Source organism: Crocodylus siamensis, chromosome 4, assembly GCF_052110815.1.
Source record: "Crocodylus siamensis isolate JL-2025a chromosome 4, ASM5211081v1, whole genome shotgun sequence".
NCBI lineage: Eukaryota > Metazoa > Chordata > Crocodylia > Crocodylidae > Crocodylus > Crocodylus siamensis.
Genome location: NC_143398.1, coordinates 72761423 through 72788721, shown reverse-complemented (window position 1 = coordinate 72788721; position 27299 = coordinate 72761423). Strand labels below are relative to the sequence as shown.

Genomic DNA, 27299 nt, shown 5'->3' with positions numbered 1-27299 from the left:
TTGCAGACCACCAGATCCCAGCAGCTAACAAATAATGAGAACAGCACATCACCACCGCAGAACAGATCTTAAATTAATTGGTATAATGAATTTTAATGAAGCCAAAAACATGGGGTACACAGTGGGGAACCAAGACAACGAACTATGCCAGAAGGATGTTAGTCTAACTTAGAAAGCAATGATACACAGAAATACTTAAGGGCACTGAGAATAACTATCAACAAAAGTGCTCAGTACAACGCTGTGGCAAAAAGGGCTAAACAACTCTCTTGTTAAGAAGATGAAAAATGATCTTGTCTCTGCATGTAGCACTTATGACCACTACAAGAATACTGTATCCAGTTTGGAAATCCATTGTAGAGGAAGGTATTTCAATGTTGCAAAGAATACTATGGCCCCAAAACTATCTAGGGTCTAGAAAAACAAGCCTTAAATGACATATGGTGCAAGAAACTGAACTTAAGCTTACTGAACAGTGACTTGAAAAGGGATGTCTACATACGAGTAGGGACCTACTTAAATGGTGACAAGACAAAGGGTTTTTCATGGCCCACTCATGGAAAGCTTAGCTGATTTCATGAGCATGTTGGAGGGTCCAACCCTCACCGTTGATTGGCAGAGAGAGGGAAAGAAGCAGCTCTGTCCATTCTTGCTGATCGGCCAAGAGGCTAAAACCTCATAAATAGCAAATTCTCCAGACTCAGCCAACAGGGCTGAAAGGGACCTTGCGAGGTCATCAGGTCCAGCCCCCTGCAAAGGGCAGGAATTCAATTGGGTCAGATGACCCCTGCAAAATAATCATCCAAATGCTGCTTGAACACATCCAGAGTAGTGCTTGCACCACTTCTGGGGGGAGTCTATTCCAGACTCTGGAGGCTCGGAAAAGACTCAGAAATATCATATAAATTATCATATTATTATAAGTGTAATAATTAAACTTAAAACCAAATGTTTGTATTCCTGTAAGCATTTTGTGGGGTTGATGCTGCAGGAAATCGCAGCCAATTTCCACAGAGATCATTGTTTATCATGGTTTCCACAAAATTATGAAACTGCAATTTAACTAGGCCCTTACAAGTAGTTACACATGCAGAAAGCTGAGGGGGGGGAGGGCGGATGCTTCTTAAATTTGCATAAATCACTCAGTACCTGGAAACTGGAATTAAACAAATTCCATTTTGAAATAAAAACTACAGCTTCCTAGAAATTATGGTAATTAAACAGCCACCTCTGATTTCGTCAGTCTGTAAGGTATATTGCTACACTGCTTTCTGCCCGGCTTCAGCCTAACTCATCTAACTACCCCCCTCTCTGTTTATAGTTGTTACATCACAACTTCCCCCTTGGCAACAATCTCCTATGTTTGGCTTTCTCCTTACAGGGAAAGCAAACTTTCTTTATGGCATGTATCTTGGTAGTAAGCCTACTAGTCTCCTGGGCAACAGACTGAATAAGGTAGTCAGGAGGGCTTTAAACAAATAATAGAAGTGGTAAGAGACTTATCAGGGTGGCTGGGACACCAGTATTTTGAGGGGGTCCTTTAAATGAAATGACCATATTTACACAAATCCAAGAGAACCTTGAATTTAAGGTGACCAGCCAGTAATTTGATTCTATACCTGGAGAATATATAATTCATTGTAATTTTCCATGTACAGAATCTAATTACTGGAAGGCCATCTTAAATTTCTACCTCCCACTGCTGCAGTGGGGCAAGCAGTGCTGGGAGGGGCAGGTGGTAGGGGAGACAGTAGGGAGGCAGGTGGGGGCAGTCAAGCAACTTGAACCCTGCCCAATACCTTGCCCCTTTCTGCCTGCTTCCCTCACCACTTGCCTCCCTTGTGCCTGCCCCCCACAGACTCGGCACCCTCCAGGCCCCACAGCCTCTACCCCCTGGTCCCAGCTTAGCCTCACTCCACTCACACTCTAGCCTGGGGCACAAAGCATGGCCCCCTGCTTGGCTTGGTGGCAGTGAGGGTGGCATGGGAGCTCCAGCTGGGCTGCACAAGCTGCCAGCCTCCCCTACACTACCTCATACTCTACTCCAAGATGAACCCACTTCTCAAAGTTGGATATCTCCCCTCAAAGTTAAATGTGGGGGAGAATACTGACTTGAATTCAAGTAAATACAGTAGTTACTCTTCTGAAACAGGTGTGTCAAGCTCATTCATTCCTATGCGGCAAATGGAGGGGTGCAGGGCAAGTTTCTGGTCCAGAACAGGCCCACAGACAGGCCTATGCACCACATCCAGTGCATTGGATCAGTTCAATGCCAGTGCTACATACAGCACATGCCTGGACCAGCCTCATGTGCTGCATGCAGCACATGCACCAGCTCCTGTCCCACACACGACATGTAGCACACACTGGCCCCAACCCTGCACAAGGATCCAGCACAGAAAACCAGTCTGGAAGCCTGATCTGGATTAGTCCTAGAGATGTGACACAGGGCTGGTCCAGTACAGGCACCAAATACAGCATGTACCCAGGAACAATCCTACAAACCTTGTACAGCATAAAGCCCTGGTCCAGCCCTCACACCGTGTGCAGCTTGCACCAGATGGGCTCTGAGATGGAGCCAGAGTTAACACCAATGCATGTTCCGTGTGGCATCTAGGCCAGTCTGATAAAATCTACAGAAAGCACTGCAAACTGGATAATAGGACTCCACAGGATGAATCCAGTCCATAACGAAAATCTTTGACACCCCTGTTCTAAAAGATATATTTAAACCAGGCCAACACATGGATGGTCATCATGGTTTTGGAATTCTGGGTTTGAAATTTGTTAGTGTCTCCATTTCCATTCCTTTCCTTCGCAGATGAAATTAGGAATAGCGTCATCTGACTCACTCCCAATATGCTCGTAAAAATAATGACCATCTCTATACTCACTAAATAACCAGACATCAGGAAACAAATACGGAATTTATTTCCCCAATGCACAATTGACCACATGCATTCTTTTTGAAATCACAGCTGAAGATATACCATATACCTGACTATTAAGTCTTGCTCATATTTTCAAACTGATCAACACATTTGAGGTTGGAAAGACATATTTCCTCAGGTAAATTCAGCAGGGGGCTTGGAATTCTCCTGGCTTTTCTCAGCAGTATATCGTGAGGATCACCTACTAAGATAATCTGGGCATCCCTTACCTAATTCAATCCCTGCTATTGCAGGGATCTTAGATATTGGCAGGAACCTCAACTTCTCCTGTTCACCTGTGCCATGTAAAAAGTTTGTTTCCTGAGGAATGAAGTATTTCAACTAAAATTACTAGATGCAACATGACATGATTTTTCTAGGACACATTTAAAAGCTTGTGACATACAAAAGGTCACATCAGATAATCTAATAGTCCCTTCTGTCTTTAAACACTATTTAAGTAAGAAAACTGAATGTTTCATGACCAAGTGACAGCTAAAATGGAGTACATCCAAGCCTTACACTGCTGGAAGCCTTATCTCAGAAAAGGAGGTTTGGGGGAAGTCTGTACAGTCACTAATGAAAAAAAAAAATCAGGTCTAGGTTGCCTTTAGAAACAGAATCATGCTTGTTTATGCCCAATATGAATTTGGCCTCATTGACTGCAGTCACTGTCAAGCCAGGTTAGAAAGAGTTCTTCCAACCTGCTTGAAGTGTAACGCATAGTAATCCCCAACAAAACAGCATGCGCATTGTTGGAGCCAGCTCTTAGATAAAATTTAATTATGTCTCTCATATCCCATAATCCAAAACTACATACTGCAACATACTGCAATATAGAAGCACATTAAAAATGCTTTTTGAAAAAACTGCTCTCCAACTAGAAACAGGCAACACAACTGTGGTCCAGAGGAGGCCACTCGTATGGTTGGGGGCCTCCGTAGCCAGCCCTATGAGGAGAGGCTGAGGGACCTGAATCCCTTCAGTCTCCGCAAGAGGAGACTGAGGGGGGATCTTGTGGCTGCCTACAACCTTATCAGGGGCCAGCAGCAGGGGAAAGTCTGTTCACCAGGGCCTCCCATTGAGTCACCAGGAACAATGGCCACAAGCTGAGGGAGGATAGGTTTAGGTTAGATATTAGGAAGAACTACTTCACGGTAAGGGTGGCCAGACCCTGGAATAGGCTTCCCAGAGAGGTGGTGCTCTCACCTTCCCTGGAAATCTTCAAGAGGAGACTGGACAGGCACCTGGCTGGGGTCTTATGACCGCTGCCACCCCCAGTGCTCCTTCCTGCCCATGGCAGGGGGTTGGACTAGATGATCTGTCTAGGTCCCTTCCCACTCATTGATTCTATGATTCTAACTACCTCTTTTCTAGTGTATAACATGTTAAAACATAACTTGAAACTTATTTCCTTCTACAGTAAATACTTAAGCAAGCAAATTCTGCTTCAGCATACTGTGATTCAGAAGGGAAGTAAAACTCACATTTAAAACCTGAATATACTGGATTATCACAATCCTAATTAACAAAGGGTTTTATCCTCATTCAAATGTCAAAGACTATAACAAGAAAAACTTACTACAGAGTTGGCAGCAAGTATTCAAAGGTGATTAATAGACAGACATTTAAAATTAATGTCACCAATAAGACAAAAGGGATAGCATAAAAACTCCAATATTTCACATGGTCAAGGATGTAAAGCCATATGATCATTTATAAAGACCATTTTTATCACAAGGGATTCCAAGAAGATCCCACAAGCTCTCTCACGCCCTCATTTATATTCATCTCTTGCTAGTTGGTTTAGTTGTTAACACGTTTAAAAAGCTCAAACTATTACTCTAAAATATTCCTCCTACCACCAAACGTGACTTAAGAACTCAAATGTAAGAGGAAAGAAATGTGATGCTGTTGAACACTGTGCCTTAAAAAAACCCTAATAATTACATAGCTGAAAATCTAGTTACCCATTACATATATCTGGAACTTTAGTAGTTTCAGTGAAAGACATACTGAGAAAAATAAGTGACCATTTTAACAAAACTTTTAAAGCTAAAATAGTAAACAAATACACACATTCACTCATTAATCCTGACTTGCAGATAAAATAACACAGAAGAGATTTTACATATAGTTCAACCCTAAGCCTGGTGTCAATAATACCAAGATAACCCTACTTGTGCAGCCACTTCCATATCTGGAGTCCTGCTGCTAATGTAGTATAGGTGCAAAATAACAGAAAATAACTTATGAAGCCACTACATTAAAACCACATTTTATTTGCAGGTGGTTTTATATTTCTCTCTTTATATTTGAATCTTTATTCAAAGATTCAAATGATACAGGTAATCTATTGACATTCTATGTCCAAACTTGTGGGCTCTACTGCATGGGTGTGATACTTCAATAGTAGATCTGCCATTTAGCAAAAGTATAAAAAAAGTGTGTAGAAGAAAGATCTCACTGATACCATTTAGACTGAGACTCTGAAAGGAAAAAGAACTTTGCACAGACCAATAAAAATTTTTAAAAGTCAACCGTAACTACATCATCTTCATATAACGGGACTTGTTCCCTCGAAATAAACTAATAAAAAGCCCAAGTAGTATTAGAAACTAAAAACTAAAGTAGAAGCAAGAGTTCTTGTGCTTCTAAACTGTTATTTTGTAGTACACTTTAAAAAGTCAAAAAATATATTGTTCAAGCAATCTAGCCATTTTCCATTCTCCAAACACTTTGAGAGGGTTGATTCAATATGGCAATTTAACAGACTTCAATTTAAAAGCAATGGATGTCAAGTCACGATATCTTTTTGCGCATCATTAAGGACTGCAGCCTTGGCTAAATATGCTACTCTATGTAGAGAAACCCCAGAGCCCATATGGAGTCCCAGTGAAGTTAATAGGAGGCTACCACAAAAAGCAACCTATGTCACTCTGACCTGGGAATAATGAGACAAATTCATCCAGACTGTAATAAAACCAGGGATGAGTTTGCTCAACATTAATCAGCTGCTGATGCTGAATCCCGAGAAGGGAGTCATAAAAGTTCTGGGCAATTGTGGATATGGTCAATTGTTTTTATTTTCTGAACAAAAAGGAAAATTAAAATGTGATAATACAAATTATTTTCTGCTTTGGGGAATTAAAAGGACAACATTAGCTTAAGAAAGAGAACGACTATTCTGGCACCAAATATTTCACCTACCATTATCAAAGCAACAAGAATGGATGAAAAAATCATCTTGTTTTAATTCACTTTGTGCATTGGGCAACAAACTGCCTCTATTCAGTTCTGCTATCACCACCATCCATCTGGTTTATGTGGGTGCTCAAATACCACAGGAAAGGGGAAAGAGAGAGAGAGAGAGAGAGAGAGAAAATAGGGGATTTTAAAAAACGATTTCCCAAACTGTCAGGGACACACACACATACATATACAGATACAGAGTGAGCAAGCAAGCATTTGGAACAACTTTTATAGGTGTTTTTGATTGGTGGTAGGGCATCACTAGAGTCATATTTGAACCTTAATATTCTCCTCACTTGGAGGGTCCAAAAATGTTTCCAACCAAAACAAAGCGATACGCTAAACATATTTCTGTACGTACAACACCTCAGTTAAATGTGTGAAGCCAGGAATCTATGGACTGAAACGGAGAAAGGAAACTACTGCTGATCCTTTCCACAGAAAATCTGTTGGTTATTGGGATGGGGAAGGAGAACACAGGGTCATCCACTTCAGACACTTAGCTGCAAGCAAATATGAAACATGGGTTGCACAGCTCTGTTCATGGAAAATCAGAACAGTGGTGGGGTGGACATGCGGGGGATGGTTTTTCACATGAAATTATGCTTCTACAATGCTCCACTTATGTCCATCTGCAGCTATTATTACTCCACCGTCTGTTTTCCGGTAAAATTTGCAAAGGTTGAGGGGAAGAGAATAAGTACTATTTTGGGGGGAATAAACTAGAGAAAAGTAATACAGGATATAAAGAGATGCACAGTGGGGCAGAAAGAATGCAGAAAAAAAGGAATTAGAAGACCACCTGAGGTCCCTCGCAACCCAAACCCTTGCTCAGTACAGAAGTACATGCATCTAAATCATCCCTGACAAACGTTAGTCTAATCTGCAAGAAAGAACCTCCTGAGAGAGATTCTGTCTTGGTAACCTACCTCCACTACTTAGCCATCCAAAGAATTAGGAAGAATTTCGTAATAACTGACCTACACAAGCTTAAGAAGCAGCCATCTCACCCGCCTACTGCAACAAGCGACAGCTGCCCAGCCACATCAGGAAAGTCTGAGGTGGCAACCACAGGCCAAGCCCCACCAGGGCCAGCACAGACTAATGGCACTGTAGGGGCTCGTCACAGCAAGCAGGCAGGCAGGATGGCTACTTGGCATGCTGCATCACACAATGTCCTGTGCGGGCCCAGACACTGGCAGCACTGTGCAGTCCTGGTGCCCAGCCAACAGAAAACCATGCCGGGTGGCAGGGAACAGGGAGGGGTGGGAATGGGGGACATGGTGGAGTCTGCTCATGGCCCAGCCCAAGCTGTGGCAAAGCAGAGCAGTGCAGGACACAGCCCTCCCTCCTCAGGCTCTTGAAGGCACGCAGTGGGCCAGACAGGATCACTCAGTAGCCAAATACAGCCCATTGGCTGTATTTTGTGCGTGATCCAAATCTTTGAGTGACTTAAAAAAAGCGAAGAAAATTAAGTTCTTACTGGGTGGGAACAACTTGACCAGAAATGTATCAGGGCTTAAGTTTTCAATCTCATCTTTATTTAGTTAGAATTCTCTAAAAGACATCTTTTTTTCCCCTTTCTGAAAAACAAATGAATCATTGGTACTTTCAATATTAACCTTTCACATTCCCACTCCCCAATCCAACTCCTCCAATATACCAAATCCCAATCTTCTACCCAACAACAAACACACATCCCTCCAACTTCTTCAACAAAGGAACAAAGAGGGGGTATTAATTTAAACAAAAACTCCAGGGAGACGATCCACAGAAATTTTTCTAAAGAAATATAGTGCATGAATACACAGACTAAGAATGGAAAAAAAATGGTGTTACTGTGTTAGCAACTCTTACTTTCAATTTATATACAGCAAAAGACAACAAGCAGGTCAGTCTACCTCCCTGGACATAAGGAAGGGAGGGAAATACTGTGGCTTACAGCTGTTACATGGAGCTCAGGAGGACAGAACAGATGGCTGGAATTCCTTACCCTTTAAAATGTTATGTAATAGTGCAGTAAGGGGATAATGACTGTAATCAAAGTTGTACAAATTTCATGTTCCTATGGAGTTAAACGAAGTCCTACCAAAAAACTCCAATAAGATACTAAAAGTTTCTATTATCACATAAAATTATATCTATAAGCATAGCATACTAAATTGTCAATCTAAAAAGATAGCTAAGAAAGCAACGGAGAGTGTGAAAAAAATATAGACAGCTGATTTACACAAGCAACTGAATTCTTCCATGCGTGTCTTGATTCAAGCAAAAAATATTAATGAAAATTGTGAAACTGGCAATTATAGAGTATTGTTTAGGGTGGAAAAGTCAAACCACTCTTTATAAAAATGTTACATCAAAAGATTAAAGAACTTAGCACAAAGTATGGCAAATAATACAGTAAAATCCCTGTTATCCAGCATTCTACAAGCCAGAATACACTATTAACCAGAATTTCCGGCCAACTGGCCAGACACAAGGGAAGCAGGGAATGCTCGCACGTGGCAGCCACTGTCACCACCCCGCCTCCCCCGAGCTGGTATCGCTCCATGTGTGGCCATCCTCCCCACCCCCAACTGGGCAGCTTTCTCAGGTAACATGGAGGGAGGAATTTTCACATAACCAGCCCCCAGCCTTCCCCACTCAGGCTGGATAACAGGGATTTTACTGTACCTCCAAAGATTAATACCTAACATCCCCTTCCTACATATGAAAAAAGAACTTCTCAAATTTAAGTGATCACTGAGGGACAGGTAAACAAACAAGGCAGTGGTTTTATTAGAAAGGGAAGGGGAGGCAGAAAGGAGAAAGGGATTAAGTTTTTAAGTGATAAAATGAGAGCTAAGAATCCATAAATTGTGGATTTCTTATTTGCCACGGATGGATATTTTTTGGCCTAGCCTGTAACTTAAAAGCTAAAAGCCTGATTTAGAAAGAGACAAAGTTGTTAAAAGGGAAGTATAACATTATAAAAATAATACTGCTAATAATAATTCTGGTTCTGTCATTTTCAGTTGCTTTATTTTTTGTGCATTTAGTGCTTCGAATACGGTCCATCTCATTGCTTCCCTTTTACAGTCCCCTCTTATTAGCATGGATCCTTCACACACCAACAATAGGGACATCATGCTTTGTGAGAAGTGTGAAAATAGGACTGTAAAGCCAAAAAGATGCAGAGGAAATGTAATACCGCAAACAAAGTAACACACATTACATGGAACTGAAATCAGTTTCAAGTCTATAGCACACTCTTACACAAAAGAAAAGGAAACTAAATAGACATACTCTGATTTAAGATTTCTAAAATAATCCTTACATTAAGAAACTGTTTACAGGAGGCATTTTCTCAGCAAAGTATCCATCAAACAGAGCAAATGTTCCTGCACATCCCCAAATGGGCACTTTAAAAAAAAAACTACCATAAGAAAGAGGCAGACAAAATAGCCACTGTATTTAAGTCAGAAAAATTATGTGATTTCACATACAGCTGACGAAGAATAAGTACTGCTTGCTGAAAAGCAACTGTCCAAACCTAATTCACTGACTTATCATCATTCAGTAACTTTATGAACACTTCCAGACTGAAGGACAGTATGAAATGTTAACAGATATCAATACTGATATGTTAAATAAGAATTTCCCAACTATCAAAAATGATACAGCACACAAGTATTGGGAGTATCTGGCCAGATACATTGCCTGAGTTCCAGTTAAAAAAACTTCCAGTTAAAAAAGCTTAAATGCATAGCTTAAGCTATAATATTCAGGAAGCACACTAATACATTAAGCCTAAAGCTTAAAGTATAAAAATAAGCTAGTTTTAAAGACTTAACTACTGAACATTTAAAGTGGTATGTTACAATACCCATTTCTAATCGGCTCCAGATGCTTTAAGACACAGATATCAATTACTAATAGATCTGTATTGATCTATTACTAATAGATCAATTACTAATAGATCTGTATTGTCAGCTACTGGTATTTCATTCAAATCATTTTAACAATGCATGAATCCTGACTTAACAGCAATTTCCTACTTGTATCACTATTTAGCAGATTCACAGAATCATAAAAAATATGGCTGGAAAAGATCTCATAAGGTAATATTGTACAACCCCCTGCTAAAAAAGAAAGAAAAGCAATCTTTTACCAGGTTTTTAAGGAACAGCAATGCTTCATATTAAAATATCACACAAAATTAATTTGTTAAAATTATGTGCTTTCTATATTGTACCAGGAGGGGGGAAAGTCCTAGTGTTAGTGCTCTCCCCTAGTGCTACCGTGCCAAGTTTGCGTTAATGCACCCTCATTCTCGCCTGCCACGTCTTGATCTTATGAAAGTTAAAGGGAGGTTGCCTGTCGTCTTCCTGGTCATGGTTCCTACTACCCCAATCCTTGTTTATACAACAGGGTTCCGAACACCCCAGCCTTATAGACTATGCATGGCTCCAACCACCCCTGCACCATGCCCCAAGCCTCGCAGATGTACCGGACGTTGCACCCTCTCTGGTTCCCGGGCACTTCGCAGCCCTTGTCTCTCAGCCGCGCCCCACAGGTGCTACGGCTTCTGTAGGCTTGTCTCAGAAACGTGCCTCACAGGGACTCTGGCTTTCCACAACCTTGTCTCAGAATCACTCTCCACAGGTGCTACGGCTTTCTACAGCCCCCTTTTTGGGGCTTCTCACTGCCCCCCCTGGGGATTCTTGGGGGTCTCCACACAGCCATGGCTCCCCTATGAGGCCTCCTCCATCCCCTTATAGCCTCACCCGGTCCTCCAGTTGTAAACCGTCAACACAAACTCAAGCCCTTTGGATATAACATAAACCTAAGCCATCTGGACATAATCACCTTCAAGTCTGTCACTGGATTTCTCCATCTCTCACCCAAGCATTCTAGCCTCTTCCTTTTCCTCACTCCGGCAGAGTTCCTACCCCTATGGCTGCTGGCAGGCAACTGCCTGCCTGGCTTCAGCCTGGGAGTTATATCGTAGTCAGGCCCTACCCCTTCTGGTCAGCTGACTCCCAGTGGTTACCCTGGCAACCCACAGCTAGGCTCCTCACTTACAGCTCCACAAGTAGCAGGCATCTCAGTGCCCTGCTACATAAATATTTGGTACAAACTAGTAAGTCCTAAAATCTGACTACTGTCATTTAAAATTAAAAACCTCTTTAAATAAGATACAGATACAGTTTCATAGTAGCTAGGGTCCTAAGGGACCTGAACAGATCATCTAGCCTGACCCCCTGACACAGGCAGGAATGAATGCTGGGTCCACAAGACCCCAGACAGGTGATCATCCAACCTCCTCTTGAATTTGCTCAAGGTAAGGGCAAGGACCACTCCCCTGGGAAGCTGGTTCCAGATTTTGGCCACCCAAACTGTAAAATATTGCCTTCTGATCTCTAACCTAAACCTATTCTCCATCAGCTTATTACCATTGTTCCTTGTCACCCCAGGTGGTGGTGGAGAGAAAAGGGCTCTACCTATTTGCTGCTGATCTCCCCTGATGAGTTTGTAGGCAGCCACCAGGTTCCCCCTCAGCCTCCTCTTGCTGAGACTGAACAGGTTCAGGTCCTCAGTCTCTCCTCATAGGGCCTGTCCTGCTTCCCTTTCACCAAGCAGGTGGCCCTCCTCTGAACCCTCTCCAGGCTGGCCACATCCTTTTTGAAGTGTGGCACCCAGTGTTGGACGCAGTACTCCAACTGCAGCCTGACCAAAGTTGCATAGAGAGGGAGTATCACCTCTCTGGACTGCCTTGAGATGCACCTTTGGATGCAAGACAAGGTATGGCTGGCCTTGTTGGCTGCAGTCTGGCATTGGTGGCTCATGTCCATCTTGGAGTCAATAATGATATAGTGATCAATGCATTAGCATTGGTTTCGCCACTGAATTTTTACTGTTAACTTTTCTGGTTTGACAGTCTGAAATTAAGAATTCCCTTGCTACAAACATCATGTACAGTATGTTGGGAATGTGGCTAAATTATGCAACTGGCAGGTGTCATATGCTAAATAATAAATATCACATGAACTATTATGTTACACTTTAAGGAAGCATTTTTCTTAAAACATCTACAACTAAAGACACTTTTTCTAATTTTCAAGAAATCAGAGATACCCAAACCAGTGCAAATTCTCTATATGTTTTTATCAGGGAACTGAAATCCTTAGCATACAGAGTATAAACTTTTCCATGGATCCTTGGGGTATATTGTGCATATGCAATATATATTTATTTATTTACACACACAAACAGATGCATACTGGTTTCTAAAGACAGTTGAGATTAGACAAGTGATAACAGCTACTTATTTACAAAACAGAAGCACTTAAAGCAAAGGATGAATAGTTAAAGACATTAGAAGTTCATTTTGGTAAAAAGTAGTGAACAAAATGTGTGTGTGTGTGTGGGGGGGGTATTAATTACAATACAACTACTCTACCTGTGAGCTCTGGTTTTTGTTTTTTTGGGGGTTTTTTTGTTTTTGTTTTTTTGTTTTGTTTTTTTTTTTTACACATACTTTTGTTACTTCAGTGTTTTATTACCTTAAAATATTCAGATATGATTTTACATGGGGAAAAATTGCAACTGATATAACAAATAACAGTACAATTTTTATTTAGCATATTTACTCAAATACAATACAAGGTTCCACCCCCTGCAATGAGCATGGAGAAAAGCCCCTCATCTGATAACCGCATACAAGAAAATTTCATTAAATACACTATATATCATTAAACTACTGCCAAAAGCAGCATGTGTTCAGCAATGAAAACCAACTATGAAGGTAAATAAATCCAGCCAATACTGAGCATGACTATAAAAACACAAGGCTCACACTAAGCAAACATGCTGATGGGAACCTACCACAAGGTTAGCACAACCCATTTGAATAAGACATATAGTAGTGCCCATTAAGTGCAGTCCCCCTCATCGCCAACTCTTTTTCAAGTCATAGTGAGCCACTGCACTACACACATTTTTACTTCCTCTTCACTCCCACAGCTAGGTGTACCTCTTACCCATTCCCATTGATTCCTGTTCCTTTAATAGCTTTAAATGCCTAGCAGACATCACAAAACAGTTTACCTAGAAACCCTCTGTCACCCCCCATCTCTCAGCCTAGCATACACAATTAATATGACTCCACCCTTTATGAGATGAATCAAAACAAGGTTGCCCTACATCTCACCTGCATATAAATTTTTGGAGTATCACAGGACTTGAGACAAGAACCTTGAGTTCCAGTTATGAGTGGTGGCTAATTAGCAAATGAATCTTGGTTGGGGGAAAGGCGTGCACACACACACACAGCAGTACAAAGCTGTGGGGTCACCAGGGCTTGAAACACTGTTGACTCTGATGGGGCGCAGCCCAATGAATTAAACGATAAATCACAAGCCTCTGGCTTCTGACTAATATCACAAATAATTTGTACTATATAAGTAGGTGCCAAAGTGCTATTCAAAACAGAGTTTATACAGCATCTATACTAAAACTCAAAAAAAAAAAAAAAAGATAACATACATCAATCAAGTGTATGGATGCTATATGCAAATTGTTATAGCCATGTTTCATTTCAAGGCTGTTGTTTTCAAATTTGTTCCTCACTTCAATGTACTCTGGGAGAGCAGGGTCTGAAAGTAAGGAGGGAGAAGGGGCTCCCCAGGCAAAAAGTTAGGTGGAAGCAGAGATCAAAAGGGCTACCTGATCCCACCCCTCAAATTTAATTTTCCCTGCTGTAGCACTGGGAGAGGGACAAATTCAGGGCAAACCTCCAATAATAATATAGCAAATGTATAAATTTTCCATATATAGAACCTAATTATTTGGGGGTCACCTTATAATCCAGGTCATCTTCTACTCAAGTAAATACAGTATATTTCTTGAGACCAACATATAAAAAGTTGCTCAAAAATAACTAGTTGCATATATGCACATAATTTTTCTTTCTGACCCAACAAAAAAAAGTTACCTGTACATCTTATACTGGAAAAATGAAATTTTAAATCTGGTATTACAAAGAACTTTTTTAACTAAGAGGGTGGTTAAGCACTGCAACAGATTACCTAGAGAGGTTATGGAGATCCCACCATCAGAATTTTTTTTAGGACCAGGCTAGAGCAGCTGTCAGCAGTGTTTTTGGGCAGCAGGCCAGAATGACCCAGTTTACATCTGAGGTTCACTGCCAGAAGCTGGCAAGCAGTGCTGCTTTTTCCACAATTCTGCTCAGCCACAGTGAAAACCCCTCACTGCCAGACACCGCTGACGCCCTTGGCTCTATGGGCTGGATCCAACAGCTGGATGAAATGGTTTAGACAGGGACAATCCAGTAGGCGGGTACAGCAGATGCTCTAAGGTCTCTTCCAACCATATTTTTCTTTATACGATTTTGATTTCTTTTCCAAAAAGGTTGTGTCATCTTGTAGTCCTGTAACCTTTGTGTATTAACACGCATTTTGGATCAGTTTAAGGCTATTATTCTGGGATGAAGAAATGCATTTCTTCATACTTGATAAAAAATAAGTACACATTTACAGAAATGACAAGTGTCAAAGGCAGGGGCCTATGCATCTCTCATTTGGTAGCCGGAATAGCGAGGCACCTAGAATGATCAAATCACACCATCATAAAAGGAAGCTCAAAATTAATTAGTCTTTTCCTTGTTCTGACACATTCTGTTTCGTGTTTTTCCCTCCTCAAACTCCTCCCCTGTTAGTTGGGATTTTTTGGAATCCCCTAATTTGGGGGTTTAAAAGCATCCTTTTTTGTAGATAAATGTAGATATTTTGTCTTCCATAACTGCATGAGCAAGGATGCCAGGTTAAACTGAAGGGTGCCTGTTAAACTAACCATGCCTCCAGAGTCCTGCATCATACAATACATACTTTTATGGAAATACACGGTTCATTTATCCATCTGAACCACTGAGCATCAACCTTTCTGGCAGACATGGCTCAAAGTAAGTCCCACCCCTCCAAGTGCTACTCCAACCCCTAGCCCCTTACCAAACCACTGCCGTGCTCTCTCGTCCATGCCCTATCTATTGCTATTCTTCATGCTGCATCTGCTGCGTGCACTTATTCTGCAGGTTGGTCACCTCTGCCTGCAGAGACAGATACGACAGAGCAGGGATGAAGAGGTCAAACAAAAGCTACAACACAGGCCTGTTCTGACAGCGAGATACTGTTGCCTCAGATTAGGACAGGCTGTAGAACCAAATGACTTCTCTTTAAAACCAGATAGTTGTTTTAAAATGCCTGGTTAGCAATGCTCTGCACATGCATGTTCTTGCACCTGAAGATTTCAGGGCACTTTACAATTGTGGGTGCACATTATCAATTTGCTTCTAGAGCAGAGATGGGCAATTATTTCAGTTGGAGGACTGCTTAAGTAGTTTTGGCAAGTTGTCAAGGGCTGCAAGAGGAAGTCCCACCCCTTGATGAGTGCCTCATCGCCTGGTCACAATCTTGGACCCAGAAGTCCTACCCCGTAGCCCCTGACCTTTGCCACCGAAAATCCCTCCCCTTGCCCTGAAAGTACTCCTTTTGGGAGGGAGGGTGCCACCTTCTTGAAACCAGGGGGGAAAAAAAAAAACCCAAATCATATACTAACCCCCTCCCCACCCCCAAAAAAACCCACAACCCAAACATCTATTATAACTTATTTCATTTTATTTTTTAATATTTAAATATTTTTGTCCTGATCCAAGTGTGTTTGCATAGTGTATGTAGAGGTGACTGTATAACAGCTCAAAATACAGTCTCACTCTTGTATCTTGTGGGGCAGGGCTAAGGAAGTGTATATGGGGGGTATAGTTGGGGAGTGGGGGTGTGTGTGCATGGTGGTTAGGGTGTGTGGGAGACAGTGGGTGGGAGGATGCATAGAGGCATGGGGTATGTGATTGGAATGGGAGCTGTGGGAGAGTGTGGGTGTGTGAAGACCTATGGTGAGGGGGTGTGGGAATGTTTGGGGATATGGTAAGGGTGGGGTGTGCATGTGGGGGGGCCCTAGAAGTCCCCAGAGTATGCCAGTCCCTGAATCTGCATGGGATGGCAGCAAGTGGGATTAGCCCCGCTGGGCCCCACAGCGCATAGTTCTCATGCTCCCACCCCAGTCTGCAGCCATAAGTGGTGGCAGCATATGAGACCAGCCCCATAGCACTCCTGCCCAGGTCCCCAGACACCCATAATGGCAGGGTGCAGTACCAGCTTCACCCAGCCCCATATCATGCAGCCACGGACTCAGGCGGGAGCTGCAAGTGGCAGCAGCATGTGGGGCCAGACTAGCCCACCTAAGTCCCTAGCTGCATGTGATGGCAGGGTGTGGGGACAAAGCAACTCAGCCCCACAGCCGCAGCTCCCACCCCAATCTCCAGCCACAACTGGTGGCAGTGTGCAGGGCCAGCCTGACCCAGTCCAATAGCGCACAGCTCCAAGCACTTCTTCCCCTTTCCCCCAGTGGGAGTCCCTGGCCCCAGCCTGGTGGGGCCCTTACCTGAATTCCCACTCTTACAGGCAGGGAGTGCTGGAAACAGCCATGGGATCACCAGCAAAAGCCTCTGCCAAGCATACACGTCTTGCCTCTAATACCCCCTGTCTCAGGGCTGGGGGGGGGCATTGCTTAGCAACCAGAGCCATACCTCCTGCAGGGACACTCTGGGTTGCAGAGGGGCAGTGAAGGCCAGGGCTTACACGGGGCTCATGGAGGGGCCCTGTGGGCCTGATGGAATTGCCCAGTGGGCTGGATGCAGCCTGCAGGCCATATTTTGCCCAACCCTGTTCTACAGTTACAAGAGAAGCTGTGTAGTTTAATTTCTAAATCATGTTTCCTGCACATTAGACATCAACACTCTGTTGTCTGCCTCTGCTATAAACATTTTGGGGAGGGGGGTTGAGGCCCTGGGGGGAAAAAAATCACTTTATTCATTTCTACAAAGATTTAATCTGGAAAAGACCTATGTCCTCTTTCCTCTCCGCAGAGGTGGGGGGAGGGGAGAATCCAAGTCATTAGTGAAAAAACAAAGTCATAAATGATAAAGGCTGAACTTAATAGACAGACTGAAGCAGTAATAAATTGTGAGGGGAACAGATCAACAATAAAAAACAACCTGAATCACTTGAGTTAACTGGACACAAATACATTTTTAAAGGACCAAATACTTCCAGATAATGTGTTCTTTGCAAAGAATACAAGGCATACCGGGAGGACGGGACACTATACTAGCAAGCAGTGACTCGAAATTTATATTTTGGTTTTGAGGGGCTTTTTCTGTTTTTCTGGCGGGGTTTTTGTTTTTGTTTGTTTGGGTTTTTTTTTACTGGAGACAGCCATCTTCCAGTACAACACTGTAACCAAAAAGGCCTGTGGGATCCTTGGATGCATAGAGAAAAGAACACAGAGTCAGAATAAGGAGGTTCTCTCACCTCTGTTCAGATGTTAATTCAAAATGTTACTGAAATACTGATTAATTCTCATATCCACAACTCAAGGAGGATATAGGAGGAAATTCAGAGAAGAGCCATGAAAATGACTAAAGGTTTAGAAAGCTTGAAGGAGCTCAACTGGTTTAACTTAGCAAGGTTAAGGGTGAATATGGTTGCAAGGCATAAGTACTTATGGGGGGGAATGGAAATTTGGTAGCGATGGATATTTCTATCTAGCAGACTGAAGTATAAAAAAATCTGACAATGGGAAATGGAAGTTAACTTTAGAAATAAAGCATTATACATATACACCCACAAGCAAGGATAATTAACCATGGAATAACTTGCCAAAGTTCAAAGACTATTCCCCAACACTGAATTTCTTTTATATCACAGCTGTATAAATATTGACAGAAAATTCTTTTTTGAACTATATCACTGCTGTGCAACGGGCAGCCCATAAAGAGTCAACATGAAGCCCTCAGGTTCCTATCCAGCTGCCACTGCTGTTCCACTCTAGCTGCAGCAGCTGCTAATGATCTCCAGGATCCCCCTCCCTCTTTCAGCTTCTGCTGCGTGTCCCTAACAATAAGGGGTGGCAGAGCAGGGCAAAGCAGTCCACAGTTAGGGAAGCCAGTGCAGTATGGTGCAGCAAGGGGGTAAGCACCTACATGCATGTGACACGTAGTCTGGGGGGCCCATGGCCACCTGCAACATAGGACCTTCCCCCACCTCTGGTGCAACCCCTGGGTCATACACCCCTGGGTGCTTGAAGCTGGACAGTCCTAAACTAGATCATAACTCAGAAATATCCTGTGGCCAGTGTTAGACAAGGGATCAGAGAAGATAATCACAATGGCCCCCTCTCGCCTCACAATCTAATGACAAGACAAGCTAAGCTCTTATTGTCAGTGGTACTTAACCTTAAAAATTCAAAGCAGTGACAGACTTTCTTTTCTTTTAAATCACAAAGGAAATGACAATCAGCATTAAAATGGAGTCTTGAATGCTAGCTGCTGCAGTGACTCCAGTCTCTCCATGATACATAACCAGACTAAATGTACAGACTAAATTAAAACTATGGCCCATTAGTACCTACATCCAGACCCAATGACTTCAACAGAATGCTTTACTACATGAAAACCAGGCTGAAAGACTGGGACTACAACAGCCAGTTCTACTCTCAGTAGCTTAACAGAAGGAGGAATGGCCTCAAACGAACAAGAGAGTTGCCCTCAAAAATAGTCACATGGTACATACACTCAATGAGGTATAACTACAGACAGAGTCTGAGGAGTAGTAAGTTACTGAGCAACAAAGCAAAAATAAAGAGAAATGCTTCTGATCAGAGTAATGTTTCTAATAAACACCACCTTAGACAAGTCCTCTTTCACCTTTCAGGAACTTTTCTCCTTTGTCTTTATACAGGTTGGTCATTTTTACGTCAAAACATTTACAAAGGGGGCCAGAAAAGAGATTTATAATAGCTGATAACTGCCATGTTTCCATAATAGCTTAGTAGGCTCAACTCTATCTTTATAAGACTGAAAAAAATTAAATTTCATTAACAACTTAAAAAATATTCTCTCCGATAGTATATTTTTGGAGTTTGGAAGAGTTAAGTTTTTTCTGCATTTCAGGTAATGTTAAAAATATCTGCATGCAAGACAAATTATAGGCAGTGTAAAATACATTTCCTAAGAAAATGTAGCATCCCAATCCAACTACCAGCATCGCCAAAATTAAGCGTGAGAGACTAGTATGTAGAGGAAACGTTTGGGGCTGCATCTGTGTCCAAATCATCGAATCTCTCCAAATCGATTTGGAGGGTTCTGATTTGATTTGGAGAGGTTAAAGAGGTCCCAGTTTGAGTCGGAGTTTTGGCCTCTAAAACTTGGACCAGATGTCTGCCAAACTGAATCACCGACTGAAGCTTCACACAGCCCTACATTTTACCTTTTTTGAAATGGCTGTGAAGTTTTAGCACAAATACTCCCTAAGCACACTTTTAAGCAGCACATTTTTGTACCTATTATGAATGAGATTAGTCCAAAGCAGACCTTACAATGACACACTGAGAGCTATGGGACTCTTTAGCCTGGAAAAGTGCAAGCTCAGGGGCAATCTGATGGCTACCTATAAGTGTAACTGGGGTGACCACCAGAATCTGGGGGAATGACTATTCAGAGTCCCCCAAGGGATGACAAGGTCGAACAGTTATAAACTCCTGCAAGATCATTTCTGGCTGGACATAAAGAAGAATGTGTTTACTGTCCGAGCCCCCAAGGTCTGGAACAGCCTGCCATCGGAAGTGGTTCAAGCACTTACATTGAACACCTTCAAGAGAAATTTGGATGCTTATCTTGCTGGGATCCTATGACTTCAGCTGACTTCCTGCCCCTTGGGCAGGAGGCTGGACTCGATAATCTTCTGAGGTTCCTTCCAGCCCTAACGTCTATGAAATCTATGAAACAATAGTTTAATCACCTCTATGGATCTAAGGTCAATGGGATCATTAAATCACCTACAGCAGTAATGCTCAGCTTTGGCCCTGCAGGCCACATGAATGGCATGGCGATGCCCCTGCCCATCAAGATCAGCCCCTACCCCAGAGGTGGACAAAATGGCTCATCTGGCTGGCAGCCAGACTCCATTTCCCAGCAGCCACTGCCCTCATGTCTTGGCTAGGTCTCCATGGTGACCCCAGCTGCACCAAAGTGACTGCTTTTCACCATAAAGTTTTTCATTCTATAGGTATACCCCACATTCCATGCTGCTCAATATATTACTTCGCATTTGGCTGTATTAAAAATATATCTTATTGAATAGTGTACCTAGCAACCCCTGCCATGTATGACCATCCTAGCTTCATCCCTATGTACCACATCATCCATCTTTGTGTCATCTGCAAAATCTAAAATTGTAGGCATTTCATATTTATTTCCAAAACATTAATGAAAATGTTGGAGATGCAACAACTCCACTAAAAACGTAAGTCATCAAGGATTCCCTATTGTTATTTTCTGAAATCTGTTATGTAGCTACACCTTCATCTATAAAAGATATACTTTGATTTTATCTAATGCTAAATATTGTTTACTCAAAGTAAAATGAAACCTTCTCCTATCAAATCCCTTAACCTAGACTGCACTCCTTTTTGGGGCAGGCTGGTACTGTGGTAAAGATATCACACTGCCTCAGGCCCCCCAGTTATGGACCAGTATATCTTTAGGTGAGACACTGCAAATCAAGAACAGAAAGACACTCCCTGCCCACAAAAGTTTACAAACTAAGTAAAGGACTCTGATTTTCAACTTTGCTCTCCAAAGTTTAGAGGGCCATAGAATCAGATGGAAGGGATCTCCAGAGGTCATCAGTCACATCTGGCCCACAGCATCTACCCTGGGTACTACCTATGGGTGCAGAGCGTTCATTGCAGCTTGCTTCCTGGAGCAGCTGCAGCAAGCAGCACAGCCTTGAAGTGGCCACTTTGGGACTCCAGAGCCATGCTGCACAGTTCTGTAGCCACTGGGGCAGGATCATGCCACACACACAGGGCTCACTCCAGATCGAAAATGGATGCTCCGTGTGTGGGTCCAGTCAGGCCCATGCCACTGACCTGACCTATTAGCAGAACTACACAGTCAACCTTGACACAACCACAAGACATAACACCAGTTCATTATTGATCTTGTGTTTTACAGTTGAACCTCTTGAGAAAATAAAATTAAATCAATCTTTTAGCATCTGGAGAGGTTTGGTGCCTTTTAACAACATTATTAATTTTGAACAATTGTAGTAGTTTCCAAAATCCTCTTTTATACTGAGTATATGACATTGAAAACAACTCTACAGAACCACACAAACCGGTACGGCCAGATGAAAAAAATATGATGAGAGACAGACATGCTAATTAGAGGGTTCAGTGTATACCTGCAGTATTTATGTTCAAAACACAAAGGGATAAAACTGTTATGTAAGCCACCAACCTTCAAACAATGAACTCAAGTGCACAGTTTTGTCTGGAACCAGTCCCCATTATTTTCAACAGGCTTCTTCACATGAGCAATGATATGCATGGGTATGCATGGGACCCTTGCTCTTAAAAGGCCATTCTGGATTTGCTTTTTTCCATCTCCAACATCATAAATATTAACAAAATCCATTCCATTTCAAAGAGCCTGCCTCGGGGAATTAAACCTCTGATCCTCTGTCCAATGAAATTTATATGAAGTTTATATGGAGTGTAAAACAAGAGTTCAAACCTCAACCCTGCAAATGGACTCTATACAGAAGCTGTATCAAATTGGCAATGTTTTGTTTATTGAACAGAACTGTCCTTTAAACACTGTGACAACACTTGGTTTGATAAGTAAAAAGAAAAGTGCATCTATTTGTTCTCTTATTACTCTGTAAATCTTTTAGATCGTGAATTACAATATTCTGCTTTACAACACCAAAACCTTCTTCAAGCAATTTATAGTGACATCATATTTCTGTTTGTCATAGACTTTTGTAAATAAAGGAACTGTTCCAAAGTGACACTGACAACCTAGTTTTCAGCACTAGAGTTCAGTGGCTTTCTGGAGAGTTTGTGCACGCTTTATTTTTTGTTCTCTCGCGATTCAGATTACCCATCTAAAAACTAAGGTTATGATCCCACATTGAGAACTTGGCAGACAAACATCTGCCTTTATGTGAGGATCCAATGAAGTCAGGAAGCCAGGTATACCTGCATGGGTAACACTGTAGGAGTGGACTTGTTTGAGACTAATTGCCCAAGATAGCATTTTTCTTAAAGTCTATCCAAAGGCGTAACCATCAGCTGCATGAAAAATGTGAGAAGACTGATGCAGGACAATTAGGGAAAAAACTTTCAGAAGTGACATGAGGAACTTCCCATATCAAGAGGATCCTTTCAAAGCCATGACTTGGGTAAGTGCTCTGGGCCCCAAGAGGAAACATACCGCATGGTTACTTAAACACCTTAAGGTGCCGTCAAGGACCTTTTGTTCATAGGGCACGGTCTAACATTTAACCTGCAGAGCCACTGGTTCTGCTTTGCTTGGTACTGGTAATACAACCAGCGTTTTCCAGATCTAAGTGCAGCCAGGAAAGGCAGGTGAGCAGGAAGAATGAACAGTCCCATTCAGACTAGAGCCTCAGCTTAGCCTAAAGGCACCTGAAAGCATCCTGACAGTACCGACTGAGTAAAGGGAACGCTGTCTGTTCAACAACTGAGACTTCCAGCTTTTCCCCACCTGCAAACCAGAGCTGATGAACCCTGGCACAAAGCGGGGAGAAAGTTCAGGCAGGAAACATTTGCTGGCCAGGTTGGGCACCCTCCACCCTGCGATTCTGCGCTGATGACCCATAAAGAAAACAAACCTGCCAGCCCTAAAATGCACGAAGACAGTGCCAAAACCCCTCCTGCCTGTGACAGCTGCCCACCGCCGGCACACGAGGCCCTGCCCCGAGACAGCGGGATCCGGGCGGAGGCCGCGGCACGACCTGCCAGCGCGGGACCAGCGCCTGCGACTGCCGTGGGCCGCAGCTTGCTGCGGCAGCCGGGCAGGAAGGGAAGGCGGCCCACCCCCACGGGCCCGCGCGGGGGAAGCCCCGTGCCCCGCCCCGGCCCCGCCAGGCCGAGCCGCGGCCGCCCCAGCCAGGGATGGAGGGGAGCAAGTGCGACGGCGACGTCACCCGCCCGTGCCGGACCGAGCCGCACGCGAGCGAAGAGGAGTGGAGCGGGCTGGGCCTCACCTCGGGGTGCAGAATGGGGACGCAACCCGCCTCCTTCTCGTACTCATCCAGAGGCGCCGCCATCTTGGTGCGAACCCGCCGCTCGCTGCATGCCGGGACGGCTCTCGCCCCGCCCCCGCCCCCTTCCCGCTAAGGGGCGCCGGCCCGGGCCGTGGGGTGGGCGGGGCTTGTTCTCTTCGGCCGCTGGGAGCCTCGGTCCCGCAGAGGAGCGGGGCCCAGCTCCCGGGGGCGGGGCCGAGTCGGGCCCCAGGCCCCGCCCCCCCGCCGGCCCTTTCCAAGGTGCTGAAGGGCGGCGGCCGGGCCGCGTGGCGCGGGGCGGAGAGCGCGGGTGAACCGGCCCCGCCGCCCCGCCGCTCCTCTCCCGGGCTCTGGGACCTGCGGCTGCCCCGCCCCGCCCCTGCCCCGCCGCCTCCACAGCGCTGGGGAGAGGAGCTTCCACATCGTTGGCGAAACGACTTTGTGGCTTGTTCCTGGTTTCATCAGCCGTCGCTGACTGAAGTGTAGCTACAGACATGTGGCTATAGACGTGGGGGGCTGGTCGATCCCTTCTTAAGGGTGGAGTGCAGACGGGGCCTTGGGAACACCCCGGCACCCTCCCTGGAAGGACACAGGTCCCTCAGCACCTCTGCGGCTGAGGACAGAAAAGGACCCAGTTCTTGCCAGACTCCCTGCAAGTAGCGCCCACAGGGGTTGGGGAAACACCATGTATCTGGGTCCATGAAGGCAGTTTTCCTTAAGCCCCCAGGGGACAACTGTTCTTCTGGTGTGGCTTAGTACCTGCCGAGGTGTCAGGGCTTAAAGCCCACTTGATGGAAATGGAAGGCTCCTCCCTAGCTTGCTCCTGTGGCCATAGGGCTGAGGGCAGGAGAAACTAGAGTCATTCAAACCCCACACCTCCGGGCTTGGGCCTGCATGTAGGATGCCCACCAAAAGACTTTGGAAATATCTGAAGCCCCTGGCAGGGGTAGAGGATGTTTTCCGGTTGTAGGGCCACTTTTGGTTCTGGACTGACTCATGGATTTTGACTTCATTTGGCTGATTTGGCTTGGAATACAAAAATTTTCTTTAAAAAAAAAAGGGGGGGGGATGTGACTCAGACCAGCCATGTGGGGGAACCAGAGGGGCTTGGAGTCCAGTCCATTAGGTATTCCCAATTTGGAGAACACTCAGTTGGTCTAATGAAAGATATCACATCCACCCAAAGACCCTTGTCTGCTGATGTCCTTAGACCAACATGGCTACAACCAACAGCCCCAGTTTGGAGTCTATTGTGTGGTGAAGGTGTTGTAAACTTTGTGGGGAGGCAAAGACTAGGCAGGGTCATAAAAAGGCCACACTTTACCACACACTGTGTGAAAAAACATCCTTGTGTTCATTTTAAACTTGCTACCTACTAGTTTCATTTTATGACCCTGCCAGGTATTGGCCTCCCCACTTCACCAAGCATGCGGTTCTGCAGTGCTGTTACCACACAAATGGCCTCCAAATTGCGAACATCCAGAAGGTCTGGACTCCCTACCCCAGCTCTCCCCATGGCTGGTCTGAGTCACAGCTGCTGGTCAGTGCAGGGAGCCTGAGAAGAAACAGATCCCTTTCAGTCAGCAGTCACAGAGGTCCTGAAAAGCACCTTTTCTTTTGTCAGTATGTTTCTAAGGCCCCATCTACACCTTACACTTAAGGTGGGGTTATCCAGTCATATCTTAAATTGTAACCTACCTACATGTTCAATCAATTAATGGCTTGATGAAACAAGGAATATGCCACAAAGTTATTCTGCAAAAAAATGGCAGCTTGTTCTTATCATGCCAGTAATTAACCATGTGGTCAGGTGTTCCCCTGTGGCTGGGAGCCCCATCAGCTGATGCTCCCAGCCACAGGGGTGCACCACCCACTGCCTTGCCTATGCACCTCATCAACTGCAGGATTCATAGCCATGGGAGCTTACTACTTGAAGGAGAAGGGGGATCCCAGGGAAGTGATCCCAGCCTCCCCCTGCACACACAATAAGACACGATTGGATCTGATGCTGGATTCCTCAATCACACCTCCTGTCATGCATGAGTGGCATGTCAAAAGGTGTGATTACACATCAGATCCTATCACACATTTACCTGAATACCTAGAAGGGCCCTGAGATGAAATTTTATAGCATTCCTATTTCATGGGAAATGTAGAACCAAAACTATTTCTGTTCCAAATTGAACTGAAGCCAAATTTAGAAATTTTATGGTAACTGGAAATCCTGAGCTTTAATTAGCTCCTGGCCTTTTATAACTTTTTTTCTTAGTCTTCTCTTGATGGATGCTGATATACAAATGAGAGTGTGAGGAAAGAGTTTAAAAATACAGTTCCTTGTCAACTTGATTACTAATATTTTTACAACCCTATATTTACAACAGGAAGGTACACAAAGGGTTCTTTTTGATCTTTTATATTTAACTAAACTGATGATTTTTTTACATCCTGTTATATATCCTGTCCAGATGGCGAAGCTGTAGGTTGCAGGTGTCAGGGGTCAGATTAGATCTTGTGGGAAACAGCTTTTTGGTTTCTCATATTTTCTGTTATTTTGACTATCCACCCGTTTTAGATTTTGAAGACCAAGTTGGTATTCCAAAATCATTTAACCACCATCTTGACCCACAAATAGGAGCATGTGTTAATACAGTTATTTTTTTAATACAACATGTCAGTGCTGTTAGATTGTTATATATACAGTGCTCTCATTTCCCTTGTGTGAAGGGGTATTTAAATAATAAGATGTATTATCTCTTTATATATTAAACTCACGAGCTAAAAATGCAGATGACACACCTCTTCACTATTTTGTACTAGCTCATATAAAATGTGATGGAAACGCATCAATAAAATTTAGTACATTATTAGAATATTAAAGCTATAAAAATCTTCTGCTATATAAATATATTTAAATTTAGAACTGGCAAGCAGAAGGAGGAGGAGGAATAGAAAGGTAAAGTACAGGACAAAAAAATGAGGCTTGAAGGCTAGAGACATGGAAGTGTTATAAGAGCAGTACAAGATGCACAGAGTGGAGAAGAGGAACTATTTTTAGCTATGTATAATATAAAATGTAACATGGCTCTGATGTAAGCTACAATTTGATTGTAGCTCAACCCTATTAACTGCATACTTCAGAAATATAAAGCATGTAGATCATTATGGCATTTCACACATATTTGTAATAAAACTAATAGAAGTAAAATTGCAAAAACCCATCTTTTTATATATTTTATTAGGCTATTTCTTTATCTTTAAGGGCCAAAGGAATGGTATTTCATCCCTCACCACAGTCAATGTCTATTTTTAAATGGCTCATAAATGTCCACGCTGTCATTTATCTCAGTATTTATATTCCACTCATTACAGGTGCTCTTCACATGTATCTCCATAATGTACATATTGGGAAAAATTCTGTTCTCAGTTGCACCAGTGCAGAAAATTTGTCTTGGAGCCCAATCCTCCTATAGTTACATGAGCTGAGGGGACATGTTGTCATCTCTTCCAGTGAATACTTCTGCCTCCCTAAGCCTGAGTGTTCCTTCCTCCACCAGTCTACATTATCTTCAGCATTAGGTTACAATGCCCTAACATTTCTCCGCGTTCAATTTGGACAATTACATCAAATTAAACCAGGTGTGGGGAAGTATATTCCCATTAGTCCACCTGCCTTACTCAGTGTTCCCTAAAACCCTCCCATGCACAGGTACAATCCCTTGGAAAATTTATACTTCCCTGCTTTTCATAGTCGGTTGTCAATTATATATATGCAGAGCAAATACACAGTCAATAAGAAGCCAATATTCTGTTTCAGTAGCACTTCACATCCATTTTACACAAATCTAAATGATTGCCCAAAAGCCAAGAACCCTTAATTTTATTCTTGGCTCTGCCAGTGATTGGCTCT

General features: G+C 43.3%; 1 protein-coding gene across 2 annotated transcripts in view; it reads right to left on the bottom strand.

Annotated features, from left to right (window-relative positions):
- ZDHHC17 (zDHHC palmitoyltransferase 17) overlaps positions 1 to 23533 on the bottom strand; it is a 130980-nt gene extending 107447 nt beyond the window's left edge. Inside the window, exon 1 of one of the 2 annotated variants that reach the window (XM_090042570.1) lies at positions 23375 to 23533. In XM_090042570.1, coding sequence (XP_089898696.1) covers positions 23375 to 23437 — 63 coding nt within the window. In that variant the 5' untranslated portion in view covers positions 23438 to 23533. The remainder of the gene's footprint in view (positions 1 to 23374) is intronic. The other variant, XM_090042569.1, reaches the window with a different exon arrangement.
- Between the last annotated feature and the right edge of the window lie 3766 nt (positions 23534 to 27299).